General features: G+C 38.2%; 1 protein-coding gene across 1 annotated transcript in view; it reads right to left on the reverse strand.

Moving 5' to 3' along the window:
- The window catches only part of IL1RAPL1 (interleukin 1 receptor accessory protein like 1), a 674,106-nt gene extending 664,668 nt beyond the window's left edge, over window positions 1-9,438 (reverse strand). The window contains exons 1-2 of the mRNA XM_061137691.1: window positions 9,393-9,438; window positions 8,335-8,614 (exon numbers count right to left, since the gene is read on the reverse strand). Of these exons, the coding sequence (XP_060993674.1) occupies window positions 8,335-8,614; window positions 9,393-9,438 (326 nt within the window). The remainder of the gene's footprint in view (window positions 1-8,334; window positions 8,615-9,392) is intronic.
- Between the last annotated feature and the right edge of the window lie 13,034 nt (window positions 9,439-22,472).

Below are 22,472 nucleotides of genomic sequence, written 5' to 3' on the forward strand. Positions count from 1 at the left end.
CAGCAGTGAGGAATGGTAACACTAACAGGAAAAATCTGGAGGCAGAGAAATCATTTAAGAGGACAGTGCACTCACAGTGTCCTCATTTAAGAGGACAGAGTAGAAATTAGCATGAACAACAAAAAATAAATCCAAAAGACATTTCTAATGGTAGATCAGACAGATCTTGGTAGCAATTAAGGCAATGTAAAGAATGATAAGTGATAATTTTCTAGATGGTGTTGCTGGAATAACAGTGATTCTATGCATTAAAAAAAGGAAACATCTGAGGAGGAGACAGCTTTGTTGAAGTAAGTATCAAAATACATTTTGGTACATGTTGAAGTCAATGTGTCTTTTGGACAAACAGAAAGAGGGGACTATTAGGAAACTGAAAATATACTTCTTCTAGTGCTGGTGAAAATGTTTGGAATTATTTTTTGAGTCATTAAGTACTTATTAAGTGAAGCTAGTGGAATAATAAGAAGAATCAGGGAGCAATGATTAATAAACTGACTGCATAAAAGAAACATCACGACCCAGTAATCCCACTGCTGGGCATACACACAGAGGAAACCAGAATTGAAACAGATGTGTGTACACCAATGTTCATCACAGCACTGTTTACAATAGCCAGGACATGGAAGCGACCTAGATGTCCATGGGCAGATGAATGGATAAGAAAGCTGTGGTACATATACACCATGGAATATTACTCAGATATTAAGAAGAATGCATTTGAATCAGTTCTAATGAGGTAGATGAAACTGGAGCCTATTATACAGAGTGAAGTAAGTCAGAAAGAAAAACACCAATACAGTATATTACCACATACATATGGAATTTAGAAAGATGGCAACGATGACCCTAAATGCGAGACAGCAAAAGAAACACAGATGTAAAGAACAGACTTTTGGACTCTGTGGGAGAAGGCGAGGGTGGGGTGATTTGAGAGAATAGCATCGAAACATGTATATTATCTATAGTGAAACAGATCGCCAGTCCAGGTTGGATGCATGAGACAAGTGCTCAGGGCTGGTGCACTGGGATGACCCAGAGGGATGGGAAGGGGAGGGAGGTGGGAGGGGGGTTCAGGATGGGGAACACATGTAAATCCATGGCTGATTCATGTCAGTGTATGGCAAAAACCACCACAATACTGTAAAGTAATTAGCCTCCAATTAAAGTAAATAAATAAATTTTTTTTTATCTGCTACTTCTTTTTTTTTTTTTTTTTATTATTATTTTTTTCCAGTGGGTTTTGTCATACATTGATATGAATCAGCCATGGATTTACATGTATTCCCAATTTTTTAAAAAAAGAATCACCTGACATTGGTATTTAACAGATCTGACATGGTGCATAGTCACCAATAGCTTTTATTTAAAAAAAAAATATTGGATTATCAGTTCAGTTCAGTGGCTCAGTCATGTCTGACTCTTTGCGATCCCATGAACTGCAGCACGCCAGGCCTCCCTGTCCACCACCAACTCCTGGAGTTTACTCAAACTCATGTTCATTGAGTCAGTGATGCCATCCAACCATCTTATCCTCTGTCTTTCCCTTATCCTCCTGCCCCCAATCTCTCCCAGCATCAGGGTCTTTTCCAAAGAATCAACTCTTCGTGTGAGGTGGCCAAAGTATTGGAGTTTCAGCTTCAACATCAGTCCTTCCAATGAATATTTAGGACTGACTTCCTTTAGGATGGACAGGTTGGATCTCCTTGCAGAACAAGTCTTCTCCAGCACCACAGTTCAAAAGCATCAATTCTTTGGTGCTCAGCTTTCTTTATAGTCCAACTCTCACATCCATACATGACTACTGGAAAAACCATAGTCTTGACTAGACGGACCGTTGTTGGCAAAGTAATGCCTCTGCTTTTTAACATGCTATCTAAGTTGGTCATAACTTTCCTTCCAAGGAACAAACGTCTTTTAATTTCATGGTTGCAGTCACCATCTGCAGTGATTTTGGAGCCCCCCCCCCCAAAAAAAAAGTCTGCCACTGTTTCCCCATCTATTTGCCATGAAGTGATAGGACCAGATGCCATGGTCTTAGTTTTCTGAATGTTGAGCTTTAAACCAACTTTTTCACTCTCCTCTTTCACTTTCATCAGCTCTAGCATCAGTCCTTCCAATGAATAGTCAGGGTTGATTTCCTTTAGGATTAGTTGGTTTGATCTCTTTGCTGTCCAAGGGACTCTCAAGAGTTTTCTCTGACACCATAGCACAGGGACCAAAGCTGCCTGCTTTGGTCCTGCCAATATTATCTGGAGGGTTAACTGAAGCAGTGTGGTCATGTTATGTCTCAAGCCTTGAGGTTCCTAGTCAGTCCTTCTTACCACCTTGCACACAACCTGCTATGTTTCTTTGCTGGATTATATCTGCCTTTTCAATTGTAAGGGGGAGGACTGTGAGGAAGGCAGCTTCTCTATCTTGACACAACCCCATTCTATTTTAAACTGTGACCACAGTATCTATAATAATTTATTGCACACTTATTTTCTCTCATGCAAATGATTTGAAGGTAAAACATGTTTCTTTTAGAGTCTTTTTAATTCTAGCATTAGCATATCACCTGGTGATCAGTCAATGTTTCTGAAATGGATTTAACTGAGCACCTTTTGACAGATGAGAAAGAAGAATTAGTCTCTAAAGAGAAAATCAAGACTTGGACAATGGAACTAGATACTAGATAAAATACATTATATATATGTAATTTGGAAAAGTACTCTTTTAGAAAGAAATTAACACAGAAAAATCAATCATCCTTCTGTCTGATTCACTTTGTTGTATAGCAGAAGCTGACACAGCAGTATAAAGCAGCCTTACTCCAAAAAAAAAAAAAAAAAAATCAATCATACTTCTAACAATGCTAACAATGTACATGGTGAAAATGAAATTCAAAAGGCCCTATCATTTAGAAATACACCAAAGAAAATGAAACACTTATGTATAAATTTCACAAAATGTGTACAGGATTGTACGCTGAAAAATACAAAGTGCTGATGAAGAAGAAATCCTAAATAATTGCAGAGACCTACTGCACTCATAGATTGTGGGCTCCAACATAAAGACAACAATTTTCCTCAAATTGAGTTATATAGGTTTAATTCAATTCCTATCAATATTATTCCAGTATGTTTTTGTAATTGTTTTTTTTTTGTAGACATACATAAGCTTATGCTAAAATTTATCTGGAGAAGAACAGGCCCTACAACAGTTAAAAGAATCTTGAAAAGAAAGGTATCTAGTCCTACTATATAGCTATAGCCACATTAACCAAGACAGAGTGGTACTGGCCAAGGAACAGGCACATAGATCAAAGGTATATAATACGGAATCTAGAAACTGGTTGTTGTTCAGTTCCTAAGTCATATCCAACTCTGCAACTCCATGGACTGTAGTACACCAGGCTCTTCTGTCCTCCTCTATCTCCGGAAGTTTGCTTAAATTCATATCCATTGAGCCAGTTATGCCATCTAACCATCTCATCCTCTGCTGCCCACACAAATCCACCCAATGGATTTTGTATAAATGTGCAAAAGTAATTCCATGGAGGAAGCTAGATGTTTTCAACAAATGATGCTGGAGCAACTGGACATCTATTCAAAAAGCTACACCTTGACCAAAATAAACTTTATACCCTATATAAATATTAATTCAAGATGGAGCAGAGAGTAAAATTTAAAGCTATGAAACTAGTGGTAAAAACTCCAATAATTTTAAAAAGAAAAGTTTAAGGATATAGACTATGGAAAGAGTTCCTATATTTCATACCAAAAGCACAATCCATAAAAGGAAAAAAATAAAAACTTTTGCTCTGCAAAAAAACCTGTTAAGAGGATGAAAAGACAAACTACAGATTGACAGAAAGTATTTGCAAGCCACATATCCAAAAGAGGATTACTACCTAGGATATAGAAAGAATTCTCAAAACTCAATGGTTAGCTCACAAATAATTCAGTTATAAAATGGGCAAAAGACATAAACAGATATTTCACTGATGAGCACAGAAATGGCAAATCAGCACACAAAATCCCATTAGCCATTAGGGAGATGAAAATTAAAATCATGAGATATCAAGATATACTGATGGTTACAATGAAAAATAGTGACAATACCAAATGCTGCAAGCATGAGGATAAACCAGATCACTCGCATATTGCTGGTGGGAATGTAATAAAATGGTACTGCTACTCTGGAAAATAATACGGCAGTTTCTTATATGATGGGGCTTCCCTGATAGCTCAGTTGGTAAAGAATCTGCCAGCAATGCAGGAGACCCCGGTTTGATTCCTGGGTCAGGAAGATCCACTGGAGAAGGGACAGGCTACCCACTCCAGTATTCTCAGGCTTCCCTTGTGGCTCAGCTGGTAAAGAATCCACCTGCAATGTGGGAGACCTGGGTTTGATCCCTGTGTTGGAAGACCCCCTGGAGAAGGGAAAGGCTATGCACTCCAGTATTCTGGCCTGGAGAATTCCACGGACTATACAGTCCATGGGGTCGCAAAAAGTCGGACATGACTGAGTGACTTTCAATTCTTATATGACTAAACATGCAACTATCATACAACTCAAGTTCACTCTAGAGCATCTATTGCAGATAAATGAAAACTTATATTCACTAAAAATGTACATGGGTATTCATAGAAGATTTATTTTCAATAACCAAAAATGCAAACAACAGAGACGTCTTTCAATGAGTGAATAAACACTGTGGTAATGTCCACATCATGTAACATTACCTAACAATAAATAAGAACAGACTACGTTGAACAACCTGGGTGAATTTCAAAGAAATTATGTTGACTGAAAAACCCAGTTCCAAAAGGTGATATCCTCTATGATTCCATTTATAAAACATTCAAAAAGTAGATATGGAGAACAGATTATTGTTTGCCAGGGATTTGGGACTGGGGTAGGGAAGTGAATATGGACAACAGAAGGGATCCTGGAGGTGATGACATTGTTCTGTATCTTGAATGTAGCATCATCAATATTCTGATTATGATTTTGTACTATAGTTTTGCAAACTGTCACTGCTGATGGAAACTGGCTAAAGGATTCATGGGACCTCCCTATACTATATCTTGCAAATGCATATGAATCTACAAAATAAAATTTCAGTCAAAAAACAGATTGACAAACAACTTAGTCTGTTACAATACAGGAGGCATTAAATTGCTTACATGAGCACCAGCCAGATATGCATATGAAACTGTTAAAAGGGTATAACTCCGAAGAGGGGTATTTAAAAATTGGGAGTCAAGAGGATAAGAAAAACATTTTTCTTTTAAAAAGTAAACTTATTCATTAAATGGCAATGAAAGGAAAAAAAAAGAAATTGTTACACATCTCCTTCACTCACTTTTTCATGTAAAAATAAACATTCAAGGAGGAGAAAATTGAGTAAAGAGCCAGGTACTACAGAACAAAGAATGATGTGGTATTATTCTGTCCAAAATGGCTACTTACAGAAGGGAGTAGGAAAGCTCTTATTCATTCTACTGAGAGTAATTTTAGGTGTTTGCATTATTTACATCATTTAATTGTACACATTTAGGTGTAATGGAGAAGGAAATGGCAACCCACTCCAGTATTCTTGCCTGGAGAATCCCATGGACAGAGAAGCCTGGCAGGCTACAGTCCATGTGGTCTCAAGGGTCGGACAAGACAGCGACTAAACCACCACACCATTTAGGTATAAATGTTGTACGTGAAAACACTCGTTAAACCATTTCATTGATAAGTTAATAACACAGAGCACTTATCAGAAAGACTAGAGCCTTGGAGTAGCAGCTAACGTTTTCAAACTTCTGAAACTCTTTGTAAGTGAATTATTTAAGAACTAATGGTGACAATTGTGTGACCTGAGAGCTAACAAAAAAGTGTCAATGATTCAACTAACAGCCCTGGGCTCCCTTCACATCAAGAGCAAGTCATTCTACTTAAACTGCTGTTTATAATGATTTTGAGTCCTGCTTTTTAAATTGGAAAAGGGAGTCAGATCAACACTAGCTTCAAATCAATTGGAACACTCGAATTCCAGGGACAAAAGCATCTTTTCTGCAGTTCATTGCTTCCTCTAGAATACCACTTGACACATATAAAACTTAAAGGTGTTTTTGTTTTACTTTCACCTTCCATTAAAATGTAGACACATGGACATATGACAAATGTTATGGTTTCAAAATTTTGTGACCTTCATTCATTATTGCAACTACAAATTCAGAGACATTTTAGTACAATTTCTCAGAGCATTGGACCAATATGTATATTTAAATACATCAAAGAATGGCAACTTCAGTGCTTTAGAAATTCAGGTTACTAATCTGAACACATCACTATTTTCCCATCAATAATAAATAATGGAATGAAATGTTAGACTGTGGACACTCAGCTCAAGTCTAATCTCAGATAAAGGAGGACATAAATTGGTCTATCTTAAAGAGTCACCTCTACACACACATAAATAATCAGAAATCATGTTTCTTAAAGAAATGCAGATGTGAAATTAAATCAAATTATTATTATTCAAGTAGGAATAGCCAGCACAAACAGTATTCTCTAACTATATTGTTGTTCAATCACTCAGTCGTGTTCGACTCTTTGTGACCCCACGGACTGCAGCATGCCAGGCTTCCCCGTCCTTTACTTTCTCCTGGAGTTTGCTCAAACTCATGTCCATTGAGTTGGTGATGCCATCCAACCATCTCATTCTCTGTTGCCCCCCTCTCCTCTTGCCCTCAATCTTTCCCAGCATCAGGGTTTGTTCCAATGAGTTGGCTCTTTGCCAACATAGTATGGCAATTAATTATCATTGTACCTACAAAAACTACTTCTATTAAGAATTAAGCTGAAACATAAAAGGGTTGGATTCCCATTTTTAAGGGAAAGAACAAAAGCTGACAAAGGAATAATGCATTTGTTCTTTTATTAATATAATTCATTCGACATTTTTCCCAAGCAGAACTTTATTTGCATTCATTTTTATTTTCCAAACTTAACTCTAACTTATATGTTGTTTAAAAGATAAAATTATAGTTAACCTTCATGTGGCTTTCACCCATTTTGACAACCTAACATACCTGCAGCCATGACTCTTCATAAAAGTAATTCTTTTAGGTTGATGGTGAGTGGGAGACACAATCCTTATGCTAGAGGAATAATAGCTGCCAATGAGAATTTCAGAAGTGAAAGTTGAATTTTGATTTGAAAAAGATACTAGATGATTCTGAGAGTTTCTCCAAATTGAGAATCAACTGCTTTAGATTTGGCTTTCTCTTGGTAAGTTGAAATAGGGACACAAAGGAATCAATTTAAACCCTCTTTCTATATGCCTATACCCTGCCAAGCCAATGTTCTTATAGTCCAATGACATCTGCAAGCATTCATGCAGGGTGTGATTCACAGCCCATGTGGGGCTAAATGCTTAAACAGAGGTTTTTCACTGCTAATATGATACATAGCTATTGTCTCAATGCATTATTATTAAGCAAAGTACATACATCTCTTCCAAAATCAGACAAAGATATGTAGATGTGTGATCAGTTTCTTTGTGGAGTAAAGGCATGGGGGGACCCAAAATATTTTTGTATTGACTCAGCACTTTTATGGCTTCCCAGGTGGCTCAAAGGTAAAAGAATCCGCCTGCCAATGCTGGAGACCAGGAGATGTGGGTTCGATCCCTGGGTCGGGAGGATCCCCTGTAGGAGGAAATGGCAACCCACTCTAGCATTCTTGCCTGGAGCATCTCATGGACAGAGGAGCCTGGTGGGCTACAGTCCATGGGCTCACAAAGAGTCAGACACGACTGAGCGCATAAGAGTGCACGCACAGCACTTTTAGTTAACAAAATGATCTGGAACATAGTCTCTGTACTTCTACCAAGGCAAGGCTGCTTTCTGCTTTCTGTGCACATACATGTTACTTAAATCATCTTTGCAGATGTGTGTGAACCAGAGGTATCTGTGCACTATCTGTGAAGGGCAATAACAGAATGTTACAACCCATTTAGCAATAAACTATGCATCCTTTCTGCAAGTCTTTGCTTACATTTTATTTGCAACATTTCACCTCCTCTATAAATTTTATTTCATAGTGTTTAGTAATTTCTGGCAACATAAGTAGATACCCAGATGGTATCTCTTTTCTCCATAAGCCAGAAATAATGTCTCAATATAAATTCCAATCCCATCTTTTTATGATTTAGATTCTAAATGTTAGAAAGCAGCAACACACACAAATATTGAGACAATACCTTGAGGTTAAAGAGAGAGCCACAAAATCTAGGTATATAAGACAGCAAGCTGTGATATCATTGATTCAACAGTAACAAGATGAAAAGCATACCTGATAACACAGGCATAAAGACCACTGTCCTGCAGTAACGTTGGTCGGAACCAAATGGAGTCTTCTTCCTTGCTCATTCTACTTCCATCAAAGGCTATTGGCTCTTCAAAGTCTCCAGGACCAGAGCTTTTGTACCACATCAAACTGAGTCCAGCACTTTGGGCTAGGGAGTAATTGGCTCTGATATAACCATAAAAGAGTGCACATTTGATGCGAACAGGCTCTCCCACCAAAACTTGGTATTTCTTGATATCGACAGACCAGTCTGTGCATCCATCGGCTATAGTCAAAAAAGAGAAAGAGAAAAAAAAACATTAGAGAAAACAATGGAAGCAATTAGGGTATTCATTCAACAATATTTATTGAGCATCTCTATTGGACAAAATTTTTCCCTAGGCACAAGCGGTGCAGCGATGGATAAAACTCGGAAGGGCACTGGAAAGCAATTTATCCTACTAACAAACAATATATTCATCACTTAGTTTGCTTCTGCTGATATTTATTCTTACTTTAATCAGTGTGATGGCTATTGGCTTATGGCATTCCCACTCTAAATCCAAATGTTTGCCTGTTTTTTGAAAATGGATCCGGACCTGTGAAATAGTTTCCTCTGCTAGCTGGCACTGATGCTTAGGGTGCTGGAGAGAGACTGCAAAGGAAAGGGTTCTGCACCCTGGCTCTAATGCTTGCTTGGAAGACTCTGGCAGTGTGCACTGCAGCAGCTTGATAATCTTTTAGCAGAACCTCGGGTGAGGCATCTTATGGACAGCTTGTCCCTAATACCTTAGAGGGCAAGGCGTTTCTGTCCAATTGCAGAGGGCAGACTTCCAACCAGTTCTACCAGGGTGCCATCTCAGTGACTTTAAGCCTTGCCTTTTCCCAGTGAGGTCTGGATTTCACTCTGGGAATGGAGGATGGGAGCTTCTCCTTGGAGGCTCTCTCTCAGCGAGGGGAGATGGCAACCATTCCCCTATTCTTTGTGGTTATCTTTTGCTATGGACTGAATGCATTCTCTTTAAACTCATTTTTTGAAGCCTTAATTGAGAATGTAATGGTACATGGAGGAGGGGCCTTGGGGAAGTAATTAGCTTTATATGAAGTCATGAGGGTAGAACCCTTAGGAAGACAGAGGTGCTCTTATAAGAAGAGACACCAGAGCTTGCAGTCTCTCTCCTCTTGTGTACTTATAGAGAAGATGTCACATGAGCACACACCAAGAAGGTGGCTATTAGTAAGTGGGAAAGCGGGCCCTCACCAGAAACCAAATCAGCCAGCACTTTGAACTTGAACTTCTCAGCCTCCAGAACTGTAACACATTTCTGTTGTGTAGGCCACCCAGTCTATGGTATTTTGTTATGGCAGCCCGAGCAGACTAATACATCTTTCTTTCTTACTAGCCAATCCTTCAGTACTCCAATAACCTGTTGCACTGAACAAATCTCTACACACACTCTCTGTGTTCAAATTAGTGTATGATTTTTTTTTTTCCTTCTGGACACACACTGGTAAAGTGAAGAGTAAGTCTTGTATAGCCAAACAAGGCAGAAAGTAATACAACAAAAGTGGGTCATGTTTAGTAGTGTTTTCACAGACAGAGACAGAGGCAGACCATTACTCTGCTCTGATTTCTGGGAGCATCAGGCAGAGTAAAGTAAAAACCATGGTGGGACATGGAGCTGATGGCATGGGGACTAGTTGGGTTTTCTGGGTTTCCTGGAAGCACCATCTTTCAAATGATATCTTGGTACCATTTTTATCACTTCTCCCCCACCATATCTCCACCACAACAATAGGTCACCATAGGACAGGTCCATCACCATTATTATGATCACAGAGAAGTTGTGGATTCCTGCCTAGAGAAGGCAGTTGCCCCACATCTAGAAAGATAATCAATTTGCCATAGCTTGCAGTATATAAATGCTGAGTAAAATGGCAAAAACCAAGAAAAGAGGACCCCCTAACAGTGAGAGCATTTGAGCACTGCAAGTAGAGTTTAACTCACTTGAGATTAACAAAAGGGCAACCTAAAGGATCTAAGGACAGGAAAAATAATGGAGAATTCAAGAGAGGGAAATGATCAAAATGAAAAGGAAGATGTATTTAGAGCAAAGGTGACACATTACGGAATTATCCAAATTTCTTCAAGTATTATCTAATATCTGATGAGCACTTAAATACATGCTGAGCTTACAAATTTTCATTCATCTTTCATAAAAATATTCATTTAGGCTTTGAACTCATTGTTCCCTCTACACTGAACTTTTAACACCAACCAACTTGCATGGATCCTCCTTACCTCCCTCCACATGTCACCTCCTCCAAGACTCCCTAACTGCCCTGCCAGCAAAACCACCTTCCTAGTCATTTGATCCAGATTGTTCATTCATATTTTTTTTCATAGGACTTATTGTTCTCTGATGTCATGTACCCACTTTTTGCTTGCTTTGTCTCCCCAGTAGGATGTAAGCCTCCTGAGGTCAAGGACTTGATCCCTCTAGATCACTTCTTTAACCTCAGTGCCTAGAACTGTGCCTGCTAACCAGCCCAACACACACTGACTAAATGAATGAGTGAATGAAAGAGTCAATGAATGAATTCTTGAGTAAGTAAACAAAATAATGTCAACATCAACAAACAGACTCAATACCAGCTAATACGTGAAAGTTCTGGTGTTCTCATCCAGCTCATCTGACCCTAGAATTCATTCTCTCTACCACCATAGTATTATCTCCTAATAAAGGTAATTTAAATTTCACACCATTCTTTAGTTACTTTAATTACCAAAGTTTGGTCTAAGATTCCCAATTAAACACTGTATTAAGGTACTCTCTGTAGTAGATGTGCTGGAAGCTTGGTGGACATCAGCAATGTCCAAATCATTACCATCATTCCTATCAACAACTGTTGCCTAGTGGGCTCACCCCACTAAATAGGATGACAGAACTGTACACGGAGATGTCAAGGTTACATAATTATATGCAGTACTCATCAACACAATTTTGTACATTTGTCCCAATGCATCCTAGGTGGGATCTTTAAATAGTTAATTCTGGCAATAAGCATGAAATTATCTTGTTTTACCATGATATGAATTACAATATAATTCTAGAATTACATTACTGTAACTAAGGCCATCTGTCACACAGGAGACAGCTGCCAGCGCAAAAGGCTGAAACACCTTTAATGTAGCAGTATGGACAGTGACATGAAATTACTCAGACTCTCCAAAAATTTGTAAGGTAAAGCAGAATGCTTGAAGCTAAAAGCAAATATATTTAGCTTAGAGACTTCTAAAAAGTTAGTAACAAATACAATTGAGAGAACAGAAAAAGAGTTGAGTTGGGAGACAGAGATATTGATATATACTTTCAGAATCTGCTTACTAAGAATAATGTTGAAAGAAAACCATAAATATTACAGAAAATTGAGTTATTTAGTACTTTATCTATTGCAGAAAAAAGTTTCAAACAGCTTTGATTCACACACCAAGGAAAAGGCAGAGGTGAAACGAAGAAGTAACAGCCTCTTAGGTATCAGAGACACCTTATGTTCATTTTAATAGGGAACTAGGGTATAGATTCTATGGCTTAGGAAGTTTTACTACCATTAAACTATAAATATATGATATTAAAAAGTAAACTATAAACTTAGCAACATGTTAGTACATTTGGGGGAAAGATGGCAAATAACATAAATAACAATTCAAGATATCTTCAAATATTTTGATAAACATTTAAATAAATGAACATATATTTTTTTCAAAAATTAAAGCATTTTACTAAATGAAATCAGTGAGGAGTGCTATTTTTTCCTTTGTTAACATGTTAACATTTGCACACATTCTCACTTTGCATGTATCACAATTTTTTCCTAAATCATTTGAAAATAGAGACATAATGACATTTCACTGCTGAAATACTTCAGTATGCATCTCCTTTGAATAAAGACATTTTTTCTTATATAGCCACAAAGAATTTTTAAAAATCTCATCCTACGGAATGTCTCAAATCCTAAAGGAATATGTGATAACTGAAAACCTAACTCTTGATGACAAGAATTGCTACTGATAGGTTCAGTACTTCCTTACTTCAGTACACGAGCTCTGTTGGCTTGGAAACAGCTATTCTAAGCCAACAATATTTCTATATTTCTAGACACTATTAATTCCATTATGTAAGTTACCAGGTAACCTTTATTATTTTTAAATTATCATTGGGTAATTCTTCAGGAAAATAATATCTAATCAGTTTTTCTGCCTTTCAGAATAAAATACCCTTCTATAAGCCTCTGTCAGAAAGTTAGATATAGGTATTCTCTTTCCCTGGTGGGAGGATTCCATGGAAATACTGTAGCTGAATGTCTTTTATACAGCACATACTCCTTCAGAGTCAATGCAAGTTTCTGAAGCCAAAAAGTTGCACTGAGGGAGTGATAGTAGGAAGCACCATATTCATTTATTTTTGTTACCACCTGTAATATTGTAGAAGCTTATATGAAGACAGTGATGGAATTAAGATTCAGAACTAATTTCCTTACACGTAGTTCATATTGATGTACTATTTCATAGACAAAGCCTCCATAGATTGGATAAATGTATTTGTGAAGGCATTTTTAATTGTCACTATTACTACAGATATAAGAGCTCAAAACATATCATGGCAAGAAATTTGAAAGTTGCATTCTTTAAAATAAAAAGTCTAATCATAGACCTTATCTGTAATGTATCCCAATAAGACAAAGACTTTACATATAAAAAGGTAAATTATGTTACTCTTCAAGTGTCTACTTGGATAGGTACATTGGAATAATGAAACAATAATTAAGGCATCTGTGATAATGTAATAGAGGAGCCCCATCACCTTTATTGGTAAAGAATCCGTCTGCAATGCAGGAGACCCCGGTTCGATTCCCGGGTTGGGAAGATCCTCTGGAGAAGCGCTAGGCTACCCACTCCAGTATTCTAGGGTTTCCCTTGTGGCTCTGCTGGTAAAGAATCTGCCTGCAATGCAGGAGACCTGAGTTCGATCCCTGGGTTGGGAAGATCCCCTGGAGAAGGGAAAGGCTACCCACTCCAGTATTCTGGCCTGGAGAATTCCATGGACTATACAAGTCCAGGGGGTCACAAAGAGTTGGACACGACTGAGCGACTTTCACTTTCACTATTACCTTTATTAAACTGATCTATCCATCCTCTAGCGACTTTGAGTATTGCCTGCTAAGAGTTCACAGTTGTCTCCTTCTCTTAAAAATTACCCTTGATTAACAAGAGCCATCTTGGTGGGAAATTTACATCTCTTTGGGTCTGCCCATTGCCAATAACTGACTGATGTGTGTTAAGAAAAAAAGGTTGTTCCTTTATCTCCAGTAGGAACAACGGTACAGGGCAGTCAATGCTCCAGAGCGTCTGTGTGTGGATCAGGCCAAGCTTAGAGGTTAACCGTGACCGCCTCACTCAGCTCTCTCCCCTGTCCTGCCCTGCTTCCCTCCCTGTCTCCCTCCCTTTTAGGTTTTCCCTGAAGAGCGCTCCCTTAGTCAATTGTGTGCATCAAAATCTTGTCCTGGGCCCTGTTCTAACCAATCCAGTCTAACACAGATTTATATATCCATGGAGCAAGAACTACCTTCATTCCAGTTTCTGTCCTCGGGGCTGGAGACATCAAGACCTACAAGGCATAGCCCTTGTTTTCAAGCAGCTCATGCTATCATCGAAGACACAGATAGAAACTGAAAGCACAACAGAAATGCAATGATAAAGGGCTGCACAGAGCTACTCAGGAATATGTTCCATGAAGAGAAAACATTTGAGACGTTTGTCAGAAGGGAGCCATACAGAGAACTGGCAGAAAGATATTTAATTTGGAGACGAACATGAACACAAAGGAACTTCGCTATGGCTCAGATGGTAAAGAATCTGCCTGCAAAGCAGGGGATCCGGGTTAGATTCCTGGGTCAGGAAGATCCCCTGGAGAAGGAAATGGCAAACCACTCCAGTATTCTTGCCTGGGAAATCCTATGGACAGAGGAGCCTGGCAGACTACAGTCTATGGGGTCACAAAGACTTGGACATGACTGAGCAACTAACACACTCACATGAAAGCAAAGTCACAGAAATAAGAAATAGCAGAGTTTTGCAGGAAATACAAATGGCTCTGTGGTGTACAAACAAGTTTAAAGAAGGAAACAGCAAGAGATGGGAGCAAGAAGTGGGCAAGGACAGACGGTGGAGGTACTTTTATGGGATGCAAAAAGTACGACAGGTTCTTGGAGACCATCTCATGTTTTCAGATGTGCTATGCTGGCTGAAATTTAAGGCAGGCATGTAAGGTAGAAGGTTTTAGCCAGGAGAGTGATGTTACTGAAGGTCTGAATTTGGGCAGTGGTAGTAAAGAAGGAGAAACGGGTGGATCTGAGGAAGATTTAGGAGGTAAAGTTGGGAGGAGTAGGTGAATGACAATAAAAGCATCAAAGAAGAGGCATTACGTTAGTTTACTCTGCAATTCATATCTTTCATCAGAGACTGATAATTGACTATTCCTGTCCAGTGGCAGGATCTGTGAAACGTTTTTTATAATGCCTTCATTTAAAATTTTCAGGCGATGAAAACATAATGATTTTTAAAATGACTCACGTACCTAAATGTGTTTGTGTGTGTGTATTCTTTTTATTTTTATTTTTTACAATTCTTATTATGTATTTATTTATTTTGTTGGTTATCGGTCTTTTTTCATTTATTTTTATTAGTTGGAGGATAATTACTTTACAATATTGTAGTGGTTTTTGCCATACATTGACATGAATCAGCCATGGATTTACATGTGTTCCCTGTCCTGATCCAATGATCAAAACTAAATACCTGACATATTTGTATCACTTGTCTCAACCTCTAGTGTGCTTGGAAAAGGCAAGCTTGAGACATGACCATGGTTACATGGTGTCGGCCATGCATGTACAAAGAACAGAAAGGCTGAGGCTAGATTTTAATGAGGCGAATTCTGCTCTTTACCTGCACTGGCTGCTACTCTTTCCAAATATGAACTTTATAAATTGAAACCTGGCAATGTTTCAATCCTTCCAAGAAAGAAGCAGAGATGTCCCCAAAGTTGTCAGCAGCAAGGATTGCAGCAAATTATGTCATAAATTAACCTTTATAGTATATGTTGTTTCACACAAAGTTTTGTTTGCATCTCTGCTTTTTGGATAATGTTTCTCTGATGTGGGATATTGCCAGATTCTTGTCTTTAAAATACACACACACACGTGTGTGTGTGTGTGTACACAAACATTGTAACACTTTTGGAAGAGCTCATTCACATATGTTGGAGAGATTTGTGTGGGTGTTAAGAACTGAGGTTAACTCAAGAGACTGTCAATTATCAGGAATCCAATTTCCAAAGCCTAGAAGTTATCATCTGCTACATTCTCAATGTTAGGTCATCTGCTACACTCTCAATGTTAGGTCATCTCCAGGTGGGAGCGGCCCTTGGTCAAGTGTTATCAAATTTCTTCTAAGATATGGTCTCCTCTTTATCAGGGGACAGGTGATGGATGCCAAGGCAAGTAGGATCCAGGTAGCATAGTTAATCCTCTGTCATACCTTAGCCTTCATATTCTAGAAGGTGTTTTAGATACTAATATACAAAACCCCGTGCATTGCATAACACACACTTGGTAAGAATTTATTCTTAAGACTATTTGTATTCTTATGATTAAAAAAAGAGGAAATTACAAGAATATTTTCATAGTTTCATAACCTTTCCTTTGGCTTAATAAGTTTCTTTTCTCAGCTGAGATCATAATTCCATAAAAAGTTACATCATGATGTTTTACAGAATATTTTATAATAACTACATAAAAGTCCATAATAGTGTTACATACAATTTACTTAGCTCTTTGGCTATTAGACTACTTAAAGTTTTCCCCCTGTATTTGACTGTTCTAAATATGTGATAAAATAACTTAATATGCAGTGTGCTGCAAACTTCCTCTCAAAAAAATGTATAATTTCCTCAGGAAATAATTCCTGAAGAAAAATTACTGGATCAAATAATACATTTTTAAAGGCTTTGTAGGAAATTTTAAGATTTTTCAAAAACTATCTCATAATCTCCTTTCATAATAGCCATCTAAAGAAAGTCAAAATGGCTCAGTCGTGTCCAAATCTTTGCAACCAAAATGGACTATACAGTTCATGGAATTCCCCAGGCCAGAATACTGCAGTGGATAGCCTTTCCCTTCTCCAGGGGATCTTCCAAACTCAGGGATCAAATCCAGGTATCCTGCATTGCAGGCAGATGCTTTATCAGCTGAGCCACAAGGAAGCCCATAGTGATCTAAATAAGTACATATATCACTTTATGTGCTAAGATTGTATTAACTCCTATGCACTATTTGTTAAATTGAGCACCAAGGTATAGTTCGCAACCTTTTGTGTCTCTATTTACAAAAATATAGCATCATCAGAAACATCACTCATATGATAACTGAATGGCAATTTTGTCACAGCTATCATGTATCAACTCTGAGTTCAGTTCAGTTCAGTCGCTCAGTTGTGTCTGACTCTTTGAGACCCCAAGGACTGCAGCATGCCAGGCCTCCCTGTCCACCACCAACTCCCAGAGTTTACTCAAACTCATGTTCATTGAGTCAGTGATGCCATCCAACCATCTCATCCTCTGTCATCCCCTTCTCCTCTTGCCTTCAATCTTCCCCAGCATCAGGGTCTTTTCAAATGGGTCAGCTCTTCACATCAGGTGGCCAAAGTATTGGAGTTTCAGCTTCAACATCAGTCTTTTCAATGAACATTCAGGACTGATTTCATTTAGGATGAACTGGTTGGATCTCCGTGCAGTCCAAGGGACTCCCAAGAGTCCTCAACACCACAGTTCAAAAGCTTCAATTCTTTGGTGCTCAGCTTTCTTTATAGTCCAACTCTCATATCCATACATGACTACTGGAAAAACCATAGCCTTGATTAGATGGACCTTTGCTGGCAAAGTAATGTCTCTGCTTTTTAATGTGCTATCTAGGTTGGTTGTAACTTTCCTTCCAAGAAGTAGGCATCTTTTAATTTCATGGCTGCAGTCACCATCTGCAGTGATTATGGAGCCCCCCAAAATAAAGTCTGTCACTGTTTCCACTCTTTCCCCATCTATTTGTCATGAAGTGATGGGACCGGATGCCATGATCTTAGTTTTCTGAATGTTGAGCTTTAAGCCAACTTTTTCATTCTCCTCTTTCACTCTGAACCTCTGACTTAATTCATCACACACAGTTTGCTCTATATAAAATTATTTTTATTCAACATTATAATTTTATCCATTCACTCCTGTATACATTTTCAATGAAAGACCTGGTTAATTTCACTTTTTGTATCTCCACAAAACCCTCTAGTCAGACCACAAAAAAGGATATGGGCATACGAATAGGTCCAAAAGTGTCACCAGTTTCAGGAATTTTAGACCTTTGTGACATGTCTTGGACACTGGATTAAATATCAACATGATGAGCAACAAACCAAACAGAGATCAAATTTTCTCTCTTTCCCATCTTAGAGACACCTAACAGGAAAGATGCACTGGGTGGCAGGACAGGCACCCTGCAAACCAGTACTTAAAATTTGTGATTGGAGCATAGTTGCTTTACAGTGTTGCTCCAATTTCTACTGCACAGCAAAGTGAATCAGTCATATGTGTATACATTCCCTTTTTTTTGGACTTCCTTCCAATTTAGGTTACCGCAGAGCATTAAGTAGAGGTCCCTGTGCTACACAGTAAGTTCTCATTAGTTATCTACATTACAAATAGTATCAAGAGTGTATATATGTCAATCCCAATCTCCCAGTTCAGCCCTCCTCTCTCTTTCCCCTTGGTGTCCAGAAGTTTGCTCTTGATGTCTGTTGCAATTTGATCCTTAAAAGAGAGTAACAAGGCTTAAGGCACATATTTACTTACATTTTGTTTTAGAGGATATAACTGAATAGACTTCTATTTTTTATTCTTGCAAGTAATAAAAGTCCTTAAATTTTAGCACAATTCCAAATGAGCTATTGTTTGAAGCAATGAAGACACAAAATCATGTATTAGAGTCCAGATCATGTTTCAGTGTGTTTCCACATTTGTTATTGGCCACCTACTACATGTGACCCATAGTCCTACAGCAAAGATTATTGAGGCTAGTGTTGACCTTTGGAGAAGGCAATGGCACCCCACTCCAGGACTCTTGCCTGGAAAATCCCATGGATGGAGGAGCCTGGTAGGCTGCAGTCCATGGGGTCGCTAAGAGTCGGACATGACTGAGTGACTTCACTTTCATTTTTCACTTTCATGCATTGGAGAAGGAAGTGGCAACCCACTCCAGTGTTCTTGCCTGGAGAATCCCAGGGACGGCGGAGCCTGGTGGGCTGCCATCTATGGGGTCGCACAGAGTCGGACACGACTGAAGCGACTTAGCAGCAGCAGCAGCAGCAGCAGTGTTGACCTTGAGGAAATCATCTTTTAATAGGCAAGTACATGTCACAAACTACACATAACACAAGGCAGAATGGAGAAATGCTATGAGTAAAAGCAACATTGTTGAGGAAACAGAGAGTCAGAGGTTTTGTTCCATATCAACCCAGAACTGGTTTCTATTTTGCAAGCAAACTAATGGAGGAGAAATATACAATGGGGAAGATCAAAAGGAATTTAAGAAGGAGAAGGAATTTTAACTGTGCCTCAATTCAAAATGATAACTGGGAAGAGAAAAATACCAAGTCAACGAGATATCTCAGATAATAAAGGGTGAGGTTCTAAAACAGTGGGATGGTGTAGGGAGAAAGGTAAAAATAAGATCATCAAAGTGGAATGAACAAGACGGCAGGCAAAGGAAATTGAACTTAATACTGAATCCCAGCAGATGACCAATTTCAGTGTGCATCAGCATCATCAGGAGGAACTATCAAAAGATGATTTGTCTTTAAAAATTTTGTATTATTATTATTTTTTAATTTTTTAACATTTTAAATAAAATGTTATTTATTGGGGTATAGCTAATTAACAATGTTGTGATAGTTTCAGGTGATCAGTGAAGGGACTCAGCCAAACATATACATGTATCCATTCTCTCCCAAACTCCCCTCCCATCCAGGCTGGCACATAACACTGAGCAGAGTTCCCTGTGCTATAAGTAGATCCTTCTTGGTTATCATTTTAAATACAGCAAGTGTACATGTCCATCCCATAGTCCCCAACTATCCCTTCCCCCATCCTCCCTGCCTGCAGCAACCATAAGCTCATTCTCTAAGTCTGTGAGTCTTTTACTGTTGTTTAAATAAATTCACTTGTGTCATTTCTTTTTAGATTCTGCATAAAAGAGACATCATATGATATTTCTCTTTCTCTGAAAAGATAGATTATTTGTCTTTACCATTAGTGCTTCGATTCAGAAGGTGTTGATTGGTAACTGAGAATTTGCATTTCTGAAAAGTCTTGGATGATGTTTCTGTGATGACACTTTGGACAGTCACAGCGTCTATTCAATGTAGACAGTGGAAAATATCCATGAATGAAGTGGTTTGATCTACATTTTAGGAAGATAACTCCAGTGGCACTATCAAGGATAGATGGAAGGAGACAGCTAGAAACAGGGAGGTCATTTAGAAAGCTCTTAAAATAGTGAGTGAGTGATAGTCACTTAGTTGTGTCTGACTCTTTGCAACCCTATGGACTGTAGACTGCTGGGCTCCCCTGTCCATGGGATTCTCCAGGCAAGAACACTGGAGTGGGTTGCCGCTGCCTTCTCTAGGGGATCTTTCCAGGGATTGAACATGGGTCTCCTGCATTGCAGGCAGATTCTTTACCATCTGAGCCACCAGGAAAGCCGTGTACACCAGGGAAAATAGTAAAGATGAAGTAAAGAAGTGGGAGACATCATAGAGGTGGAATCAACAGGATGGGGAGGCTGATCAGACAGGATAGATGAAGGAAAGGAGTAGTCAAGGGTGACTTTGAAGTTCAACCCAGGATTCCTAAGAGGATTTTGGCATCATTAAAGGAAATAAGGAGTAGAAGCAGGTTCAAGTTGGCAGATGACAAGTGTGGTGGGGGTAGAAGACTCATTTGTTATCTTCCATCACATTTTTGGCATTTATCACAGGTGTTTATACAGCAGAATGCATTGTTTGCATTGTCTAGTTTGTGCTACAAAAGCGCTTCTGTGTATCTCTTTCATATTGTGAACTCTGCTGGGTGTTAGATTCCCCTAGAGTTAGAGAAACATTCAAGAGAAATGGGAATGAAGTCTAGTGTGTATTTTAATATGCATTTATTTTCATATGAATAATATCACAGAGATTAATTGTCTATTTGATTAACTTCTTGCAGAGATTTTGGGGAAAATTAAACACACACAGTTTGTATATTGCTCCTTCAAGTGAATTCTAAGTGAGAATTTTATAAAAGGTTAGAGCCATATTTTTTTAGTGATGCTGAGTCTATTTTTATCACTGTAGAAGTCTCATGAAAATACATAATATGCTGTACACATATTAGCTTTACACAGAACTATCTGGATATTCACCTGCATTTATATGTGCAATCTATCATGAAGGGAATCTATTGATAGACTATATTTTATTCAGGGTATTATAAGCAAGTAAGTATGTGTACCTGCTGCATGATCTTTGTTTCTCATGTGTAAAAACAGCAGTTCCACTTTATTTGTGTAGAATTCCTTCATTTACATAGTATTTTCATAAACACTATCAGACTGCAGCAAGAAAAAAAGTGGTAATAAATTCAGGGAAAAAAATCATGGGGGATATTTTTGTATTTTTTCATGTATACTTAAAGAGCCAGGAACAGAAAAAAAAAAAAATAATTATCAAGGATAGAAGGTTTCCTTGAACCTTAAAGTCTGCTTTCCAGATATTTTGTTGGCATACTCCCAGCTTCTCTTTAAATAATCAAAGCAAGTTTAGATAGTAGGAAATTACATTGATTCAGATTTGGTTGTTTTGGGTTTTGTTTTCCCTGTCTTTGAGAGTGTAGTCTCTGGGTATGAGAACAAATTTATAGACATTTTTTGAGGGCTGATAAATTTGAGAGGAAGCACTTATGTGAAAAAGTGTACTGGGCAGTTGTTAAAATGGACATCTACTAAGTTCAAAGCAAATTTAAGCAGTTTCAGTTTTACTTTGCAATTAAAAGATCAAAGTGCTGGCTTAACTGAGATTATCTTCATAGTCTCTTTATTAATACCAATTAAACTCAAAGCTAGAGGAATCTTCTGACCCAGCAGATGTTACTTCATGATGATGTTCATCGCAGTTAGTTATTATTATTTACATAAAAGTTTAAATTCTCAGGGAATGGTAGTTCGCTTTTTATTTAGTTCACTAGTAAATACTTTTAAAGAGGAACACTTCGCATATAATGCTTCGTGGTTCATCCAGCTCAACATCCCCACTTTGGTTGCTGTACCAAACCTAGGTTCCTTGATGTACCTCTCAAAGGTTCAAAACTACTCCCTTAGTAGTCACACCATGACCCCTTCCTTTAATATATTTCAAAGAGGAAATATTTGAATTGGGAGGGGTTAGGAATGCTTTAACAGTATTTAGTGTGAGTCACCTCTGGAGGAAGGCATTCACTGATTCATTCTTTATTTCAACAAATATTTATGTAGACCCTGTTACCTTGGGCACTGCTGGGGCTGGAAGAAAGCATTTTGTAATCTTAGTGCATATCACGTTAAGCAGGGTTCCCTTCCTTTATGGAAAACTGCTTACATTGTTCCCACTGGACTGTTAAGGGCAAGAAGGAATATTTGTCTTAAACCTTACTTTATTTTTTCAATCTGATATTCATGGATATTTTCAAAGCTAAACAAGGCAGTGTTGTGGACCCCTTGTAGTGATCATTCATTAATGTGCTTTTTAAAATATTTTTTTCTTTCATTGTTCCCTAGTTTTCAAAGCAAGTTCGTATCTTTGGATTTGACAGCAAGGGCCATGCTGGCCTATACAGAGACCCAATTGGGTACCATGCAATTATGAGAAATAAATACGTATTGTGAAATGTATCAAGCCTGTGCGTTCTCTTTCTTTATTTCCATTACAGTACCATGAAATAGTCAATCACATATTCTTTTATTCTATAAAT

The sequence above is a fragment of the Dama dama genome, chromosome X (genome assembly GCF_033118175.1).
Source record: "Dama dama isolate Ldn47 chromosome X, ASM3311817v1, whole genome shotgun sequence".
Lineage (NCBI taxonomy): Eukaryota > Metazoa > Chordata > Mammalia > Artiodactyla > Cervidae > Dama > Dama dama.